We start from the raw sequence: 22617 nt of genomic DNA on the forward strand, positions 1-22617 counted from the left end.
CAAAAGTGGAGTACATAAAATGACACGCAGAAAAGTCTGGCTTCCCCGAGAAAATTACAACTTGAAGCACATTCCAGCTGACGGGGAACATAAAAACACATGCAGAAAATAAAAACCGCAGAATATCTGACAGCATCCAGCATTCCTATCATCTTAATTGTACTCGGGCAATGGTCACAGTAGCCCGCTCATTTCATATAAAGGAGACATTGTATCAACTGTTTGGTGTGTCCATGGATATTGTTCAACATCCAATGGCATTTGGCTTAGCAAGGAAGCCAACGCATCTCCCCTCTAGTCATAATAAACCCTACTATGCTTTTCAACACAACCCTTAGTAATGCAACAAGTATTGAAGGAAAGAGTGGAGTGCAGAAGATCACATCTGTAGCAGACAGACTAAATCATGTGGCAAGAATCCCATCAGAAACTGAGGCTACACATTTCACATTGACATATAAAATCAATCAGAACTAAGCACACACTATCCTCTTTTTAAATTACATATCTCAACTCATTAATCTAAGTCTTGATTGTAATTTAGTATTTGATCCTTTGATTAGAACTAGATTATTGTAGGGAAGAATTGTAATTTAGTGTTTAATCCATTCATTAGTACACTTGAGTTGGCCTAATGGTGAAGAACATGTACATTTGAAAGAGAGATCACAAGTTTAAATCATACAGGGGTAGGGTGTGTACACCTCATTTGTAAGTTGTAACACAATTAGAGCCCTTCTACATGAAGTACAGGATATTCCTATAATATATAAGCCATTTGTAAACCCAAAAACGACCCTAACCAACAAACCCTAACTTTTCATAATTATCAAGCCTAAAACTTGATGCACTCATCGAGATAGATAACTTGACCTGTCTTCAATTATTGAACCTTCAATTTCAACAGTTCTGTGATGTGAGATTCCAGATGGCCTCATTCAACCAAACAACATAGCAATTAGTCATCAAGCAAAACACATACCCTATTTACCGAGTTAACAAATGTTAATTTAAAAAAGGCCCTGAATTAAGGTGTTAAATCAAACCTAGAACTTGATGCACTCATAAAAATATGCTTTCTTAAGTTCTTAAAATTCCAATTTCAGGAGTTTCTCATGCAAGATTCTAGATGTCTGATAATCATAAGCATTGACTTCAATCATTTTCTTTGATGATGGTTTCAATCGAAGACTCCAGGCATCAGAACCTAACAAACCTATGCTATCAAACCCAAAAAGATTGGAAGTAGATACCCCCTCGACCAATCTTCTCTAAAATTGAAAATAATATAAAATATCCAACTTCCAAGTTACAAAAATCATACATCCTCAAAGTACAAGAGACTCAAGTTCCTACCGTATCCATTATTTATAACTAGGATTTAAAAGTTATTAGTTTCCCGAAATCTCAGAGGGCCCCCCCAAAAAAGGTCATGAATAGATGATAACATTTCATAACAATGATTTCAAATTGTGGATGCTTAGGCAGTATACCTGATCCACAAAAATCACAACCATAAACTATATCCTCGTGATTATTTCTTCTGAAATCAGAAATTTGACATAACACCAACTTGAATTGAATCGGGTTATAAAGATGTGTAAGATGAACGATCTCAGTAATGCAATTTGGTGCTCGCAAATGGACTTCTGTCCTTATCAAATACTGCGCAACAAAACATTGAAAATCCCTTGGTCCACTGGACTTGAAAAAAATTTAACACATTTCATACAGGCATGTTCTTTTAGCTCATTATCTATTATCGCCTTCAAATCAATAACCACAATGGGCCCTCTAGACATTTCAGTATAAGCAGCAAATGTTACACTAACGATACAGCTCATCATGTGAATAACATGTAAAAAAAATGTTCAGAAATCATATTATAGTGACCTGCCCAAATAGTACTGGTAATCGGTGAGACATCACCCATTTCAAGCCTCAAATTTGACTGCTTATCAAAACCTTCAGCTCACCAGATTTTTCTTGACAACACTGAAGATTTTCCTCCTCCACCAGATACTGTTCTACAGCAAGCAGCAATCCAGCTGCTGCAGAAGATCCATGGGTAGATTGACATGTTCCCATATCAATGGAAAGCAGTTGCTGCTGACCTGTTTTCCAGTAAAGATATCGTCGATCTGCAATTACAGGCTTTAATATCTGGATGGCTTCTTTCACATCACAACCCTGCAACTTAATATTATTTGCATGTTGTGAGTTGGCATTTTGCAGCTGTAAAATGGCCATATTCCTGGACACAGAATATCACAACTTCAATTGTCATTCCAAAACACATCTCCAAATGAATGCTGCAAGAAGCAAATGACGTATCCATGAAAAGTTCACTTGTTAACTAGAGATTGAAAATAAATTATCCATCTCTAACCTTTGCACATGTACCGGTTCTTCTCTACAAGGAGCAAATCTCACTTCAGCATCATGCCATTGCCCCTTCAAAGCCAGTTCCCTTGCTGGAAGGTTAGTTTTTCTAGCCTGTTTCATGATGACCAGTCATTCACAAATTCATGAAGCAGAATGAAAGACTGTAACTTACAACAAAAACTTGTATGCAACATAAGAAATAATATATCTCATCATTCTTTTACAGATTTTCTTTTACTTAAACTTGCACATCCACGAGGCTATAGAAAATAGGATAAATAATTGCTTTTGGATTCTAGACCATAGAAAATGGAGCCAAAGCTACATGATGTGCCTTCAAGATCCAACAAGAAATTACTTTCTACGGTTAGAAAACCAAGAAAATGCCTATGATACGTGCTTCAAAATGCATAACAAAATTAACAGAGTTAGTAGTCTGAGTAGCTTAATAACAAATATAAATGAAATTCATGGTAGCAAAGGGAGGAACATCACTTCAAGTTCACAATTTAACGAACTCCATAGAATATTCACATTTTCAAATTAATCAATTTCAATATCTGATAAATCATATTTCAACATACTCTAGTTCAATACCTGTTCAGAATATGCATTCCGAGAAGAATCAAGAGTTGGTTCTCCTAAATTATAAGATAAACTTGCTGTCCCTACATAAGCCATACAAATTTTTTAACTGTGTAATGAGAAAATACCAATTTGCAATTTCAAGTGTACTGAGCAGATGGAATGAAAGGAGATAAAAACTATAAAGCTTATGTACTGGGTAACTATTTAAGGACTCACTCAGACTTTCTCCAGCATTAGTTGCAACTTGTGAAAGCTGTTGATGCATCCCTTGAGGGATAGAGGATGTCTGTAGCTGATTACCATTGGCCATTATTCCATCCAATGTAAAATTGGGTGAAACTTGGATGCTTCTACTAGACCCAAAACTGGAATCCATTGTATGACCACATGCGGAATGCATATTACTTTCCCAATGAGCATCTGAATCATTTTGATTTATATACTGCAACAAAAGAAGCAACTCGTGTAAGCCTCTACATACTAAACTAAAAATGGTCCCATTGAATTGATTATGCAATAAGTCCATTATAAAAAATAGATCTTATAAGTGCAAAACATAAGTACGAAGAGATATATCACAACTTGAACTCAGCAAAGTGTAGAAGAAAATTTGTAGCAGTCAAATATCCATACCTCAAGTTCACTAAGCGACTCCATAGTAAAATTCAAATCACCTCCACATGCATCGTACATATGTCTGACAGACTCTTCTGAAAAATTAGGAAAGCTTTTTGCAAGAAGCTCAATAGAATCCACTTTATTCTCATCTTCATGTGACTGCACACCCATTAGATCATCTTCTAAATTATCGAAATCTGGTATAATATCATCTGGAAGCAGAGATTGCCAGTATTGTCCATTCTGATCATTGAAAGAGCTTGAATTTGAAGAGTCATTGGTAGCCGTAGAAACTACACTAGAATCTTTGGCTGATACAGGCTTCTGCACAACTGAGCTGTTTGCACTTGCATATGTTGATTTAAATGCACGTGGAATAAATTCTTGTGCATTAGGATTTAAAGCTGAGCGCTTACTCACTGTAACATCTTTTCTTGGATCCATTGTTTATCAATGTTGAAGTCAATGTCACAGAGAACATGGAAAATCCACTTGCATAAAAAAATTTAGCCTGATATTGATTTCAATGTTGAGAATTTAGACAGCCCACAGTTTTGACGATGAGCTTCAATTTTCTGAAGACATCATGACATAATTGGTCATTTCTTCTTGTATAATATTAGAATAAGTCATAATATCACAAAGTGGACTTATTAAGCAAAATATTCAATTTTGAAGGTTCAAGAATCATGCAAAAGGGAAGGTCAGTAATGAAAATCAGAACATTTTGTTGAAAACCCACTTAATGTAGAATACATTTTACAATTTGCCAATGGTCACATGGGACTTTATACAACAATGAAGGTGCTTCAAGAGGCTTGTGAAGGCTGGCACCATACTGTGATGCCAAAGAATGTTTATCAGTATGTGGCACTTGTGAGTGGATGGGGACGGCACTAAAAGGGGCTTTATGCCCCTTTGACTCTCCCTAAAGTATGACAATGTAAGTACATAATGTTTTCCACACAGTACTTAACGAAGTAGGTAGAAATATGAGCTACATGACCAATAGGCCTGGTTTATACAGAGTATGTTCTTCAGCTATTCCAATCTTTGGAAGAACAAATTTTGTGCTCAGCCACTTCCTCAAGGATCGAACCTATAAATGGCTCAACAGTGATTGCACTCAGACTTATAAAACAATGCATATTTATATTTGTTTTGATTATCTCTTCAGGCTGATTACTACTGCCCGGACACCCATTAACTACTCTGCACCTTAAAGATTATAACTGCATCGAGCATTTTACTGATCTCTTCGTGAACTTTTGCAACATAGTTTCAATTCACTCAATATGCTTTCCTTCATACCAGTCATGCCTCCTAGTATTAAAGGGATTCTCTGTACAAATATCTTCAGCCATACCCCCTTTAATTCTTTATTTCCAAGCTAACCCATCCTTGCAGTCCATAAAATATTATAAATGCTGCAGCTTTCAATACTGGATCCTAGTCATCTCCAATCTTTTTGCTATCTCCTTACAATCATAAATTTACCCTCAACATAGGAGGCTCATTGTACTCTATGTCCTTGACACTAACAAATCAATGCATAAGCTTCTCGTCTAACTCAATATTGCCCACTTGGTACTCTACATGCTCTAGAGAATAAACCAGACGAGCAGCCAATGGTCTTGCTACACTTGATGTGGCAGATCTTCCACAATCATCTCATTTTTTCCCTTCCACCACCTTCAATTTTCAAGATTTCCACAAAGTTACAACCAAGTTGAACACTTCATAATTTTCGATTTGTCAATGGAAAAGACGTTTGAGGGAATTGGTTGTCCTTGGAGCAAGATTGTAACTCCAAAACTCTTTCATAATTGAATGGTTACCTGTTTCCTCATTGCCTGCTTCTTCTAGTCTATTATATACTTCCAGCCTTTATTTAGAAAATACAACAAAATCTTTTCCCAATTATGGATGACTTTAGCTGCTATCCGCCAGCCCTGACCCAATAATAAATTATAGGCTTTCTTATTTAAAGAATGACTACAACCTTCGAAACAAAGGGTTGGGTGCCAATAATTACCTTTGGTCCCACAAGGAATCCAAACACTTTCACCTTGTCCTGATCTACTCTTACCAATTAAAAGGTAGGTGTGCAAAATGGTGGGCTTCCCAAGACTTCTCCCAGTCTCATTTGGAAGCACATTTATGCCAGATCCATCATCGAAAATGGTATTTGTAAGTTCCTCCCTAGCATCTCCATATGCTCAACTATAAGCCACTGATCAGTCTAGATTCATCATTAGGAGCAATGGGTGAATCACCTGATCACCTAACAAAGAAGGGTCCACTAGGGGTTCTTTAGTTTGCTCTATATTCCCCACCCACCCAACATTGTGTCATCTAACACTCTCCTCGCCAAATTTTTGTACATTAGTAGTTATAACTTATAGCATCCTTCAAACTCAAAATACTCTGCAATAAATCCATAACCTTTATAGGTAAGGCAGGTTGCAAGACTTACCTTACAGTTGTTTGATACAGGGAGGACCTAAAGAACAGTGCACCTCACCTGACATAAGACTTGCTATTTGAATTAAAGACTTACAGTTAACAACGGCCAAAAATTGAATCTCAAGTAATTACATCACTAGTTAAAACTGACAAAGATTAACATAGCGAGTAAGCTTACAAAAAAAATTATTTATTTCAACAGTCTACATTGTACAACATTCTTCTTTGGATTGGTCTATTGGGCTTTTGTGGTTGGAGAAGTTAAAGACGAGTTGAAAAAAGATTGAGGCTTTACTCAAGTGACCTAAACCTTCCAATGTAACAAAAGGAGGAGCTTCACAGATGCTGTCTAACATATTTTAAAGTCCATTGTCTCATTGTATCTTTATCCAAAATTGCAGCTCCATAAATGCTCTTGGGTCAAGTGAAGTTCTTTGTTTAAGTAAAAATTAAGAGCATGATTTTGCTGAATCAAAGTATAAATTGCATTTGCAGCCGGTGAAACAATTCAAATGGATGGGGTTTCTTTAACAATTCCAATTCGTAATAACACCAGGAAGAGTGTGATTAAGAAGGTAGCAGATAATCTTTCTGGGCCTACATGTCAAAGGATTCAGCCATGAACACCATAAATGCAGCTTGCATTACTCACCCATGAGATATACAAGGAAAATTGCACTTCTCGGGATTATATTGGAGTTGCAAGACCTATAGAAGCATGGTTCACGAGAGGTAACTGATTACTCACTTAGCAATGGGCTCCTACGCTTGCTGTAACTCCCATCTATTTGATCAGTTTCGAGTTAGAAAGACAGTTGCTAATCCACAGTAATATGTTATTGGCCATGAATGTAAGCTAATAAGCAGATGTGTCATATTTCATTTAGGGATCTATCTCATGTGGCATAACCACACCATCTACTAAGTTTTTTATATCAAACCAACCATGGAAGAGTATCTCTACAGAATTTGTAGTTGGAATTCCTGTGCAAAGCAAGGTAATAGCTACTTGTTTTCTGTGGATGATCAATTTTGAAACATGTGCCTACAAATCCCATGTAAGAAGACAATAATGACATCAAGAAGCTAAACTTATGTTATTCCAGAAGGCATGGGTGCACTTTTTTTTTCCCGAAATCAATTATTGTAAAAAGCCATTCAAGGTTTCAGGTGAGATTTTAACCCCACTGTGGAGAAAAATGGACAAAAAGTTGAAGAGATCTACCTTTCCATCAACAAATACATAGATGAACCAAAGTAAGACATTGGTAGAGCACTTGAGAAGGTTAAAAGGGAACTTAAAAGGGTTATTTATATTGGCATTGTACAAAATGCAACATGGAAGCTACAGCCTGATGAAGCCCATTCATTTGAGTGCTATCCCTGGCCAAAGAATAAAAGCTTTCCTTGGGTGAGTGGAAAAGGGTTGCCAAAAGCAAAGATCTGCAAATACATCAAAAAGCAAGAAGTCATCAAAATGCAGCACTTGACATTAAATCAAAGCATCCTTTGAAAAATAAAGAAGTTAGATTTAGCCAACACAATGTTAATCAATGTTATTAGGTCAGCATACTGGCCAGACATACTGAAAGGTATCAATAAAGTCCCTGAAAGGTGCACTAGCTCAAGTTATGAACAGGTGTACACCACCTTGTTGGCCAGAGAATGAAAATTGTTAAGAGGATTCATTGCAGCTCATTAGGGATTCATTGATCAAAAAAGAGGTGTCCATCATTAGAAAGATGCAGCTAATAGGCTATTGGCTAATATGGTTGTGGAGTGCTCAAAAGAAGCAATGTTTTTGAAAGCCATTGATTGTGAGGAAGAGGTGAAGAATGCACATTCATCATCAATATCCTCATAAAGTCCATTGAGAAAGTGGGGACTCAATATGTTGTCCAACTCATGCTGGACAATGCTAACAACTGCAAAGCCACGGGAACATATATTTAAGGCAAGGTACAAATACAGATCATTCTTTGCCTTTGCCTTGACTCCAAAGCACTACAAGGAGATCCTTTCTTGGCCTAGGAAGGCCCCACCATACAAGTATGTGAAGTTAGTGATGCATATAAGCTGGCATTCACAAGACTCTTCCTCAATTGTGATGTAGAAGGCACAATTGTGGGTGAGTTTGGGAATTTCATGACCTCCATAAATCACAATGTTGGCACTCTGTGATGTCCCCAATTAGGAGCTGGGTTGGCTCATTTGTTTTAAAATCTTTGAATAAAGTAGTAAATAAATTATTAATAAATAACATTATCAAATATTTCTATTGTGTTTGCATTAAAATTTAAAATGAATGCTCACCTGATTGGACACAAACCCAAGTGGCCAGATTCGGTGGAACGTAGCCACTGCCAGTTTTTCCTGTTCATGGTATTAAGGAAAGGTTTCTGGAGTTCAAGAGTCAGAAGTGCAGAGTTGAGCTCATTGCCTGCACCTCCAATCACAAGCCCAGAATCACACTACTCAGAGGAGCTGCTAGAGATAGTCAGATCCGCTGGAGATAGGTGGCACTCTACGGTGAAGCCTCAGTGGTTCCAAGACAGAGGACTGCGCACCTAATACTTGGCTGGAGCCGGAATCCTACTTTGTTGTTGTCTATCAACAAAGCAAAAAAAATAGAGAGTACTCGGCAACTTGGAGAGTACTTTCAGAGTCTGCAAAACATGATCTGAGCAATCCTTTGTTTGGGAACATAATAACGGATTAAAAGCAACTTTCTCAGCAGCCTTATGGCTGGACACCAGCAATGCTTTTTTGTCAAATACCTTAAGTTTTAACAAATGATAAATGGAAATCTGTAATAGTACAGTCCGTTAGGAAGGATAAGAGAGTCCATTCATCTCCTAATCAAGCAAACCCAAATAACCACGTTTTTGGTAAATTGGTAATTGTGGATAGCAGGTATACCTTGATACTTTTGATGAAGAATATGAAAACTACTAAATATTGATTGTAATTTTGAATTTTCACTGCTTAATGACATCTTGAGACTTGAGTATTTTCATTTTTGCAAATTATGAATTAGAATCTAAATCAACAACTTAGGTTTTATTGGAACTTTCCAACAAGTTTCTTCTGAGTAAAAAAGCGAAAAATTGTAATGCTGAGTAGAGAAACATGGTTCCAAACTCTACTGCAAGCCATTCCATTGTTTACTTTAAACAGTCTATTGAGCATTTCAGAAGAAAGAACAAAGCACCGTATTTTCTTGAAGTGCATTTTTTAAAACCCATGAGGGTTTCCCTCTACCATGTGGGCCGTCCTGTTTTGTGTTCCCCAATTCCTTTCCATTCATTATTGCAACCTAGGAGTAATGTATTTCCAGTTGAAGGTAACTACAGAAAATATTAGACTTGTAAACGACCTTTTGATGATGAAAAAAATAGGATCACCAAAGTTGACAGATCAATAGTTTTGTTATACGCATGTGTGCACACATATATACATGTATGATGCATATACTTGTGGGTGCACAAATGTCACATCATTAGAAAGATCAGTTCCGTGTTCAGTTCAAAATCATTGTCTAGAAGCTGTCTCACCAGAAGGAAATAAGAAAAATCAACAATAAAGTGACCTAAATATACAGTTTTTTAATCAACTCAATAAATAAAAACCAATCATCTTAAGGATTTTCAAAAGAGTTGAACATCCCTCTTTTATCTTACATACAATGGGATTTTTTTATGTTTCCCAATGAGGAAAGGCCTTGTACTCAACCAGAAAGCTAACAAAAAAGATGCACCAGGAAAGGGTTAAGATTCTTTTGAATATGCCACACTAACTCCTCTCATAATTACAAATAATATCATTTGCTAAAATATTAGTTTGAATATAAGCCTCTCTAGACTGTCAGGAAATGATAAATGGCAAATACCTTAAAAACAAATTGTGAAATAAAGGAACCATATTAACAAATTCTAAAGAATAACTAGACAATTACTACTGCTTGTTTTTATTAGTGTTTTACTAGACAATACATTACTTTCTAGGATGAGAATCTTCAACACTTATGCAGATAAATTAACTAGCAGAAGATAAGCAGTGTTTTACAAAGGTTAAGTGATCATCATGCCACAGGGATTACATGAATTACTTACAAAACACATGATCATATGAACAGAAGGCGAAGTAAGAAAACCCTTTTACACTTTGAGATTTGACATTGAAAACCGAGAATAGAAACCCAAGTCATTTCTAATTTCTCAAGCATGCCTAGCATTCTGCAGACTCAAAACTGAATACAGGAAAATGAAACCATACTAAGCCCAATTAAGCTGTCAGCTGATAAAAACACAGGGAATCCATTCTTGAGCATTAAAGATAACATAGAGAGCACAATTCATAACTCCATGGAAGTGAATTCTTGATCATCAGAATCCATCAAGGAAAGACCCGATTCAAATTGTAAGTATCGTATTCATTTGTAAACCACCCCATATGCTTAAGGATAAACACTTAAAGATTACCAGTACCCACTGTAGCATTCAGCTTATGGATTCAAAACATGGAGATATAAATTGAATCGGTGACTACCCAATAATCATAGCACCAGATCCTTTTTAAATGTTCCACAACCCAGATTTGCAATTCAGCTTGGATTTGTTAAACATGTCGCTTATTAGCTACTATTAAAATAATAATTCATAAGCCCAAATACGCTATAGGGTTGGAGAACGAAAGTATGGCGTTTGAACGAGAACCGTAAAAGAGAAAGCACTGAGAAAAACATTAAGCATAGAAAGAAAGAAATAACTCACCTTTAACGGATGCGTGGCTGCCCCTGCCAATGCTTAGGTGAACCAGAGCTTTTTTTCTCCTCCCCCCAAATTGAAACCCTTTTTTTCTATTTATTTGCAAATTGAAATAACACCAATCAAGGACAGGAAGGTGAACGGGTCGACTAATAAATTATAAAATATTTGGTTTTATTAAGAAAATTTGCCACAGGATTCCTGGTGATGAAATATATATCTCAACGCCAGGTCAAAAGAAAATCGATGGGACATCAATTTGCTTGTATGGAAACTACAAATAAGAAGGAAAACGTAGTAACTAGATCGCTTCTTGAATCAAATGGATGCCCTTTGGAGAATATAGATTTTATATTTTCCTTAATAAAAAAAAATTGTCAGTGAATAAATAAAATATCTATTGGGTTTAAAATTTGTTGTTGATTAGATTTTGTATTAAATTTATTTTTTTCATTTAAAATTTGTTGTTGATTAGATTGTGTATTTAATGAAAATAGAGATTGTGAAATAGTAAATTTTTTTATCAACAAAAATAGATTTGATTAAAGTCATGGGGCATGATTTTTGGATCAACAATACGAAGTTTACATCACTCCACTTGTGCGGGCGCCGGTAGGAAAGAGTGGAGGCGAGAAAACCTTCGGCCTTGCCTGGAACCGTAGTCCAGATAATTTCTACATCTATTACATATTTTTGCAAACATATTGTTATGTATATATAGTACATAATTATATTTTATTTATGTTTTTATAAGGGCCATTATAATGACTATAATAGTGCTCAGCCTAATTCAAACAAAAAATTAAAAAACATTAATAGAGTTGAGATTTGAGCCTCAAATTAATGTTTGAATAAGACTTGCATTATTTCAATAGTTGAAATTTTAACATAAAAATTTAATGAATTGAAAATGTAATAAAATTTAAATAATGGTTTCATTTATACACTATGTAGACATGACTATATTTCATCATGTCATCCCTAACATTATTCTTCTGGTCTTTATTAATTAAATAATTTTAAATATTTAATTAGCTCACACTTTCCACTCAAATTAAATAAATTTTAAATATTTATTTAATTTCCAATCTCAAATAAATAAAATTTATATTTTATTAATACCCAGAGGCACTCTATAATGGAGTGAGAGGTAGGGTGTAATGGTGTGAGTGTGTTAATGTTAACTTTTATCCTTAGCATAAATTTGGCAACCATTCACGTGTCAAAATATTAATATTAATTATAAATATAATATTTTCAAAGTAAACACCATATAAAACAAAATATACCCTCATCTTGTAGATAGATATATAGATATAAAATAAAATAAAAAACAAAAAAAATAAAACTACCATTTCATAATTAGAATATACATCAAATATTCTTTTTAAAATTATTATAGAGAATGAAATCTACTTTTTCAATATATAGCAAATATTCTTTCTAAAATTATTAGAGAGAATAACTAATTCAACTAAAAACAATATTTTTAAAAATTTTATTTCTAATGACATTTTTTAATAACGATAAAAAATTTAAATTAAAAAAATAGATGTCAATTATCAAATTAAAAATTTGTATTAGGAAAAGATAAACAATATACATACAATAAAATTTAAATAATTTTACATGTAGCAAATATAATTTAAAGGAACATAAAAAAAAAATAAGGTAAATAAAATAGCTTCAATTAATATCTCTTTGTATTTCTTTAGGTGGATGTATTTAAGATATCTATACTAGTTTATTTTTTCAAGCATTTGCATCATCTTTTGGTCCTCTATAATTAAATAGTTTTTAAAATTATTTAATTAGCTAACACTTCCTTTTCAAATTAAATAAATTCAAATATGTATTTAATTTTTCCACCTCCAATAAATAAAATTTATATTTTATTTATTTTCTCTATGCATTTGTATCATATTTTGGTCCTCTATAATCTAATCATTTTCAAAACTATCTAATGAGCTAACACTTCTCTCTCAAATTAAATAAATTACAAATGATTTATTTAAATTTCCCACCTCATGAATAAATAAAATTTATATTTTATTTATTTACTCTATACATTTACACTGTCATCTTGTCTTTCCACCTCATCAATCCATGTGCATTATAGGTCTCACCTTGTCTTATTTTTTCTTAACCGTTGATTTTTCTAATTAATCCCCACCATTGATCAAATGTCACGTGAATCATATAAATAAGACTTTTCATTCATTCATTTCTTCCTAGCTAACATTATTATCAAGAGCACATTAGCACTTTCGGAGCACCTACACTATAATCAAGCTATCAAGCATCTATCAAGCATTTTCAATCAAGAGTTAGCAATATCATTTTCAAGCATTCATACTGGCATGAAGATATCAAAGTTATGCAACAAAATTTGAATGTAAAACTACATCAAGCATTCAAGCAACTCTCAAGTAATAATGGAGTCTCCTAAGATCCGTGCAATGGTACTATTGTTTATCATTTAATTTCATGCATAGATCCTAGACTTCATTTGTGTTTGTGTGGACTGTGAGTTTGGATCACAATTTTCACATCATTGGTGCATTGGCTATTCCCAAATGAACAAATAGGAAAATAAATAAATGATATTTTAAAAAATATTAAATTAAAAAATTATATTATAATATTGTTGTTAAATTTTTCAATTATATATGATATTTGGCTAAATAAGCAAAAAAAAAATTGCATCCAATGAATGTATTTATATTCTTACCTTCAACAAAAACTAATAATTTATGCTTATCTAATATTTGAAAATAAGAGTTGGAAATGATAAATTTGTTAAGTTAAAATATTAATTTTTTAATTTATAAATAAAAATGATCAATTTAGAGTTTAATGTGGAGTATGATTATGTCTAATATTTTAAAGTCATTTGCCATTGTCACATAAAATTAGAGTTTGTCCAATAAATAGATTAGGATATATAAAAGTGTCTTTTTAAGGACATTTATGTGACTATCAAATTGACCTTGTATGGTATGTGGGAGGAAATATGAAATCACCTAGTAATTAATTAACTATTATTCACTTTATTCACTTGAGCTAAACTTAGAACATTAACGCTATTATTAAACTAGACTAATTATATGTCACGATGTCTCATTGTATAGGACAAACTAACTTAATTCTTACAAAAGGGTTTCATCTAGGGTTTGTCTTCTTTTTTATATAGGAATTTATTGTTCACTATTATAATCATTCGAGTTATTGCATTGATACAATTATAAGGTTATTGAGCAAATCTATCTTGTTTAATCTCTCTTTGTGATAGGTATTTTACTTCCAAGTGATTTTTGGGAGCTACGGAGTTCAATCATCAATTCCAACATGCTATCAAAGTGAATTTTTATTCGTCACATGCCTCAACAAGGATAAGTCTTTTTTTAAATAAAGGTGGTAAAAAGCCTCAACCTTGCAATAATAATGAAAATTGTACAAATGCATTTAGAGTGTTGAATATTGTATAGGTGCATTTAGATTATTGAATAAAACACAAGTGGTGAAGTGTGTTTAGAGTGTTGCATAAGGAATACTTTATTTTTCTTACTAGTGCATTATGTGTGTTGCAGAAGTGCTTCTAGAATGGTCAATAGTTGATAGGGCCGCAATTTATATATAACATATCATTGTAAATCCTGACCATTTATTGTTAAGTTATAGATCTAACAGTGGATATCTTGTGTGCTTTGTTTGTCATAAAAGGCAACCCTATATTATAGGGGTGTTGTATTCTGACCATGTAGTTTGATGTATTATCATAGTCTGATAGCTATTGAGTTACCTCTTAATCTCCATTGGTGAAACTCTTGTGAGAAGCTTGCTCTGCAAGTACATTGTAATTTGTTGATGATTTTTGAATAATATATTGGGTAGCTTTAAGAGTGGTGGGTTTTTCACCCAAAAGGGTTTTCCCCACGTAAATCATTGTGTTATGGTATGCATGCTATTATATTTATTTTTGTTAAGTTTTTGTAACTATTTTAAAGATCTGTAAAAGTTTTGCATTATCCTTCTCTCAAGATTAGTATAGGAAGTTTTTCTATTACTTAACTTCCTTACAAGTGGTATTAGATCTTAATCACCTTTTGTTTTAGTTGTGGTTTGTTGAGTTTTTTGAACTAATCTAGATTCAAGTGGGAGCTTGTGCAAAAGATACTTTTTTATCTTGTTGTGAGAATTTTCATATGGCAAGTTCATTAGGGAGAATAGAGGTGGAGAAATTTTCTAGAAGTAATTTTGAGATGTAGAAGTTCAAGATGGAAGATCTATGGGATGCTATTGATGTAAATGTCTCTAGACCTACAGATCTTGTTGTAGCTACTCAATATGATGTTATGGACCATAAAGGCAAGGGTCTAATTAGATTGTGCTTGGCAAACTCTATTATAATCAATGTCTATGAAGGGACCTCAACAAAGAACCTATGGGATATGCTTGGTGAGATGTATCAAGCCAAATCTTTATTGAATCAAATTTTTTTGATGAAAAATTGTATTTTTTGAGAGTGGAAGAGGGTGGACAAATTACAAACCACTTGGAAGAATTCAATATGTTGGTGGCTTAATTGGCATCTATTGGTGTCAAGATGGATGGAAATGTCAAATCTTGCTTTGTTCTTTGCCTAATTCTTGGGATTCTCTTGTTATGGCTATCGGTTGTTGTTTTGAAGTCTGAAGATGTGGTAGGTGCCTTGCTTAGTGAAGAGATGTAGAGGAAGGTATCCATCAATTCAAAGAAAGCCCTAACTATTAGTGGAAGACCCAAAGAAAAAGGAAAGAATATTGAGAAGTGTTGCAAATCTAAGTCCAAAGGGAGATCAAAATCTCCTAGAAAGTCCAAAGTCTTTTGCTGGAATTGTGGTAAATCAAGACACATTTGTAAAGATTGAAAAGAAGAAAAGAAGAAGAAAAAAAGAAGTTTGATTCTGATTTCGAGTCTGAGAAGGAAGATGGTGATGCATTCATTACAGCTTTGACCATGAATGTAGCTTTGGCCACTTATGCGGGTAATGATGCATGGTTAATTAACTCAGGTGCACATTTTCATATGACTTCCAATAGAGATTGGTTTTCTAAATATGAAGAATTTAATGGAGGTAAGGTGTACTTGGGTGATGATTCTCATTTAATATTGTTGGTCATGGTGAAGTTAGAATCAATTTTCTTGATGGTAGATTAAAAAGGATTAGTGGTGTGTTGCATATCCAATTATTAGCATAAAATTTGTTATCCATGAGAAAATTGATAGACGTGGATGTAAAGATAGTCTTTTCTAATGCAGGGTGTAAAATGGTGAAGGGTGTTATGGCAATTGCTAGAGGTGTCAAATTTGGCAAATTGTATAAGTTGGATGCATACACTGGTGAGTGTAATAGCACTTATGTGAAAATAAAATTTGTGGATAGTTCATCAAAAGATTTGATGGTTTCACCTTTGGCAGATGGACGTGGATTTTGGGTACCTAAGGGTGCTCTTTCTTCTGAAGAAAATTTACCTGTAGAGGAGACTATGTTATGGCGCTAAAGGTTTGGCCACATTGGTAAAAAGCGTCTAAGGACTTTGAAAAATAAAAGCCTTGTTGAAGGTTTGAATGATTGTAACCTTGGCTTGATTTTTGTGAGCATTTCATTTATGGACAACGAAATTGTCTTTATTTTTACTTGATTTCTCATAAATCTTGTGGTGTTTGGGATCTTATTCATTCTGATGTGTTTGGTCTTGTAGATGCTCCTTCCATTGGAAAATCTAAAGTTTTCGTTTGATTTAAAAAATTTAAAGCGATGATGGAGTTGCAGACTAGAAAGAAAATAAAATGTTTGAGGGTTGATAATGGCGGTGATTTTTTCTCTAATAATTTTGATAGATTTTATAAATAATGTGGCATTAATAGACAAAAGACAACATTGTATTCTCCACAACAGAATAAAGTTACAAAAAGAATGAACATGACACGAATGGAGAAGGCCAGGAGTATGTTGAGCGATATCGGTCTAAAACAAAAAGTTTTGGGCTAAATTTGTTGTCACTCCTTGCAACTTGAATAATAGATCTTCTACATCAGCTCGTGTTGATAATACACCTATGGGAGCATGTTCAAGTCATGAACCTTCATTAAGATATCTTAGAGTTTTTGGTTGTGAGTCGTATGTGTAGACACCTAAAATTGTTCTCTTTAATTAAATAAATATTTTTATTTAATTAATTATTTTATCCTAAGCCTTATATTAATTAAATAAATCTTTATTTATTTAATTAATTCATTTGGCCTCTTCTAGCCCTTTTCTAATTTAAATAAGTGTTTTTATTTATTTAAATTATCTTTCCCTAAATTAAATAAATGCTTTTATTTATTTAATTGATCCCACTTCCTCTATGAATTAAATAAATCTTTATTTATTTAATTAACTCATTAGCCTTTTCTACCCATGACACATGTCACTCATCTCTTAATTCTTACACCACCTACCCTCTCATTATTTTATTATTTCTTCTACCTACCCTTTAATCTTAGTCGACCATTTATTTCTTTCACCTCTTAATCTTATCCCTCCATTTTCTACAGTGTCTTCTATATAAGAGGAAGCTTTCTTCACTATCAACCCTAATCATCTAATCATATAAATAATCAGATGCAATCAAGCTATCAACCACAATCTGTTCTTTGTTGAGCTCTTGTGCACACATAAAATCTGAGAGCAAATATATCAAACAACATCAATGGAGATAGGAGACAATGGAAATTGAAACCCTACTTGACATGTGAATGGTAATATTACTTTATTTTGTGAATTTGCATGATCTTAGGTATCTTTATTGGTGTATGGTGGATGTTTCATTGTAGGACTTGGATTGTTTGTGGTTGGATCTTTATGGTTTTACAATACATTTATCATCATCATATTTTCACCATATGCATTTTGGCATGCTCGGTGGGACACTTGTCCCTTCTATTTTAATATTTTGTTTACAAATCTATTGTTTTAAAAAGTTGCAGGTCGGATTTGTGATGATTCTAATTTATTTCGCATCTGTGACTGATTTTTTCCATGTCTACCACTAGTTTTTCCGCATCTGCATTTGGGTTTCATGTCTCTTCTTTTTGTTTTCGTGTTTCTATTTTTTTGTCAATTTTGTAGGTTCTAGATTTCTAAATCATGCCTGTGCATCATATTTCCACATCTGTGATCATAAATCGCGTTTGTGCTATATATTTTTGCATTTCTGTATTTTTTGTTCTTGCAAGTGCAGGTTTATTAGAAATCACATCTGTGACTTATATTGCTGCGTTTTTTCCCAAAAATCGCATATGTGTCGCTTGTTTCCACATATGTGTTTTTAGATCCTATTTTGCAGGATCCAAATCTTCAAAATTGCATTTCAGTCTTCTTTTTTTGTGTTTGTATTCAGAAGTCGCATCTACATTTGGTATATCCATATTTTTGTTTTTAGTTTTTGGCATCTTTTTCATTTTTAGGGTTTTTTATTTTGGTTTTGACTATTCCCTTGCTTGGACTAATGAAGTGTTGTAGCTATTTTGGAAAAGAGCAAATATCGTATTGTCAAAGGCCCCCCTTTTACAGTTGGATTTGAATTTTTAAAATTTACCTAACTAGTGTGCTTACAAGTGGGGGTAATCTATCAAAACTACTAATCATTTGTTGCAAGGGTAATCTAGGTGTGTGTCTTTTGATTTTTAGTCTAGTTAGGCTCACATCTCTTTTTCATTTAGGGTTAAAGAACTTGTTTGAAGTGTTTGGTGCGCTTTGCACATTTTATGTTTATAACCCCAGAGTTGATAACAAAAGTATCCTCTCTACTTGCCTTCCATTGGACCTTGGGTGTAAGAGAAATTATTATCATCTTCAATTTAGGTAGGAGGTCATGTCTCCCGGGTAGCCCATAAGGCCAAGTGAGAGAGCACAACCCAAGTGGTGCTTCTTCTACATGTTATATAAATTAATACGTTAGGTGAAAGTTGCGACACCTTGGTGATGTGTATCTATATCGACGATACTCCCTAGTATCTACACTATGTGTACACACTTGTATGGAGAACAAGAAGTGGGTTCTTAAATGAGTCATCATCGCGTGGGTAGACACTAAGAACCGCAGAAGTTCCCCCACTAAAAAAATTTGTTGTAGAGGTCAAAAATCATTACATTTGATGCTTCAGGGAGTGTGGATCATACCCCGTAGATACCCCTCATGTACCCTTTCATGTTGATATAGGAATCCCTCATTTGATCTTTGATCTTTTGAGATAAGAGAATCTGCTATGCCTGAGAAGTGAGTGTCATGGTGGGGGAGCCAGTGCTACCAAAATCTCTAGTTGTCTGCTTGTTTGAGGTATTTCTATGTCATGGGGCCCCCATTGAATGGCATCTCTTTCTAGCCTAGGTTGTGTATGTTTTCTTCAATTTGTGCTATACTAGTGAAAATATTTTGAACATACACAAAAACATTTTGGACAAACACACTTTCAGACATTGTGTCTTCATTGTTTGTTGTATTTTCTTTCCATAAAAATATTCAACAATAAGATTTGGTCACATTCAACAACTTTACATTGGGACAGATTCAAACATCTTATCAAAAATTGCATCTATGACAATTTAAACCACGTCTAGGTTCAAAAACCATGTCTACGCAGAGCAGAATCACGTTTTGGTCAAAAAAGCAAAACAATGTCATATCAACAGATTTTTATGAGTGTAACAGATTAAACCGCGTCTTTGTTCCTTAAAATCACGTCTAGGTTGGAAGATCACATCTGCGTAGGGCAAAATTGCATTTTTGTCAAAAAGCAAAAAAATTGTCAAAACAATAGTAGAAACTGTGCTTGTGTCATTTCAAATTGCGTCCTTGATCAAAAATCACATATGTGCAAGACAATTTTGAATCTTTGTTTCAGAACAACATTTTGTAAAAAACTTGAAAAAAGAAAATGGGTTTAAGTTTTGAGATTTAAAGAGCTTATAAGGCATTTCCCATAAGGCTTCATCATTTTTTAGTCAACCAGCTTTGGTCTCATATTTTTATCCATCATTTCCTTTCATTTGCAATCCTTCATACACATTTTCCAAACTAGAGTCAAAAGGTTGCTTTGTTGTCCTCATCATATCTTGCAAACTTGCTACAATAAATCACTAAGTGGTTCCCGCATCAGATCTATTATCATCTTAGGGTCTCATTTGGTCCTCTTTAGTCAAGATCAACTTACCTCATCAAGAGATCTATCATCTCTTTGGAAGACACACCTTACTTTAGATTACACATATCTTGGACTTGCATTTTTGGACATTTCAAGACAACCCTAGATTCTTTTCATCTCATATCCTTTCTTGGTCTTCCATAGTCTTCACATTTTCTTTCCATCTTCCATTTTATCCAAGGTCAAGTTCATGGTTGAAACCCATTCCCAAAGGTCTAGAAGAGAAGCCGAAGAAACTCTAAGATCTCTCAACATGAGTACCTATGAGTTTGATGGAGATGAATTTTACAATCCATTTGACAATCACAGTAATATACCAGACAATGACATTGAGAATAAAAATGATAATGAAAATGTATCTATCACTTCCACAAAAATTGAAGAGAATATCATAGATCCAAGTTTCAATAGATTGGTTGAGGAAATCACGAGAAGAGATAGACAATATTTCTTTCACATCATGGCAAAAAGTGGAATGAAGCTACCTCGTGATTTTGATGTGTCACAAATTATAGAAGATGACCCCAATCAAGGAAATCAAACAAATGCAAACCCGTGAGGACATAATCCAGTAGTACTAGGAGAGAGTGTTTTGTGCCTAAGTCACCTTCATCCTTATTTCAAAAACTAGAAGTTCCTAATACCTATGCTCATGCCAATTTTACTAGGAACTCTCATGAACAACCTCACAGTCGTCATTTCCCATGGAGGAGAACTACCAATACACATGCGCATGATGATACCCAAGATCATATCAATGCATAAAATTACACTCAATCAAACATTCAAAGTCATGACATGAAGAGACCCTGCATCAGATTTGAGGGCAATATCCAAGATCACTCTTATGATACTTCCTATCCTCATGGTCATGACATGTATTGACCTAGACCTAGTGCTCCTCATTACAATACCATACCCAATGTTCCATATGCAAGTCATAACTATGTTCCTCCTCCGTATGAACACATTTATGATCAATACCATCCATACATGCATTATATCCCTCCTTCTCCTCTTGGTGGCTCAGGCATGGGACTAGCTCAAAGAGAAAAGACAACACCCAAGAATGACTTGCAATAACAAATCAAGGATTTGTAAAAGAAAATGGTGGACATGAATACACCAAATTAATAGTACACAATGAAAGACATGTGTCCTTGCCCATTTGATAGAAGCATTCCAATGCCTCCATTTCCTCCACTTTTTGTGACACTAAAGTTTGACAAACGTAAAGGCAAAGGGGATCCTAAGGCACACATAAGAGAATTTTTCATAGCTTGCAATAAGGTGGCAGGAGAAGAAACATACTTGATGAGGTTGTTCCCATAAAGTTTAGGTGGACAAGCTATGGAATGGTTCTCCCAACTTCCACCTAGAATTAAGCCATGGAGTGATTTAGCTGAAGATTTCATACAACACTTCTCATATAACATTGAAACAAATGTGTCAGTGACTACCTTGTGCAACACTAAATAAAAAATGGGCAATCTTTTGCTTCATTCTAACAATGATGGAGAGGTCTTGCTAGTCGATGCTCTTGTGATATCCCACAAAAACAAATGGTAGAAATGTTCACTCAAAACATCAACAAGGATATTGGATATGAGCCAAGAAAATCTTGTTTGTCTACCTTCAAAGAGGTCATTGAGAAAGGATTGGTAACTGAGAAAGTCCTTATTGAACAAGGTGTCATTAAGATATTCAAAGAGAAAAAAGAAGAATCAAATGGGAAATACAAGCCCCACTTTTGGAATAAGAATAAGAACATAGTTAATGATGGGGTAGTAGATGCAAATGTTGTAAAACCAAAAGTGAATTTCCCCGATGCAATTTCATCCAATGTGAACAATCAAGTGAACATTCAAAGGCCATAAAAGCCTCAAAGAAAATACACTCCATTAGGAGAACTACTTGAGACAACATTCAATAAATTGGTTGCAAACAAGCTTATAACACTACCAGACAATCCACCTTATGAACCAAAAGTAAAACATGCATGGTGGAATGATGATGAGTATTGTAAGTATCACAAGAGCAAAGGACAGAAAACTAGCAATTGTCATTGATTGAAGGATGTTATACAAGATCTTATTAACAAGGGTGACATAGAAGTTGATGGTAATACCTCCAATAAAGAACATGCTATGTTTAAGGAGCCATTCCCTAAACATGATAAAGGAAAAGCCAAACAGATAATCAATCCAATTATACTCAGATGTCCTATGATTATGACTTGACTGTTAACCACATTTCAATAAACAATCATATTTCTACCATTATTATAAAGGATAAAAATCCTAAAGGTTCTATCCAAAGGAGTAAAGTTGTCTTAAAAGGAATTGAACCATCTTTCTCATCCGCTAAAGATGAAACCTCTGAATGTAAAGTCACAACCCATCTAGGTAAAGTCACCTTGCAAGGAATTTTACCCAAGACTGCACCCTCATCATCCACCAAAAATGAGTATGACCTTGTAGACCAATTAGGGAAGACACCCACCCTCATTTCCATCCTTGAGATTTTACTCATATCCCATTCACATAAGGCCATTCTTTATAAA

The 22617-nt window shown here is 34.1% G+C and overlaps 1 protein-coding gene across 2 annotated transcripts; it reads right to left on the reverse strand.

The window, feature by feature from the left end:
* Window positions 1-1680: 1680 nt before the first annotated feature.
* On the reverse strand, window positions 1681-11152 carry LOC131051286 (uncharacterized). 2 transcript variants are annotated; one of them, XM_057985734.2, is made up of 7 exons: window positions 10830-11152; window positions 7283-7500; window positions 3607-4166; window positions 3190-3415; window positions 2983-3053; window positions 2390-2496; window positions 1681-2254 (listed from the first exon to the last, which is right to left on the reverse strand). In XM_057985734.2, the coding sequence occupies exons 3-7, from the start codon at window positions 4033-4035 to the stop codon at window positions 1942-1944; spliced, it is 1146 nt and encodes a 381-aa protein (XP_057841717.2). In that variant the 5' UTR covers window positions 4036-4166; window positions 7283-7500; window positions 10830-11152; the 3' UTR covers window positions 1681-1941. The 2 variants fall into 2 exon arrangements, with proteins under 2 accessions (XP_057841717.2, XP_057841716.2); XM_057985733.2 differs by lacking the exon at window positions 7283-7500.
* Window positions 11153-22617: the final 11465 nt, after the last annotated feature.

This window comes from Cryptomeria japonica, chromosome 9 (genome assembly GCF_030272615.1).
Source record: "Cryptomeria japonica chromosome 9, Sugi_1.0, whole genome shotgun sequence".
NCBI lineage: Eukaryota > Viridiplantae > Streptophyta > Pinopsida > Cupressales > Cupressaceae > Cryptomeria > Cryptomeria japonica.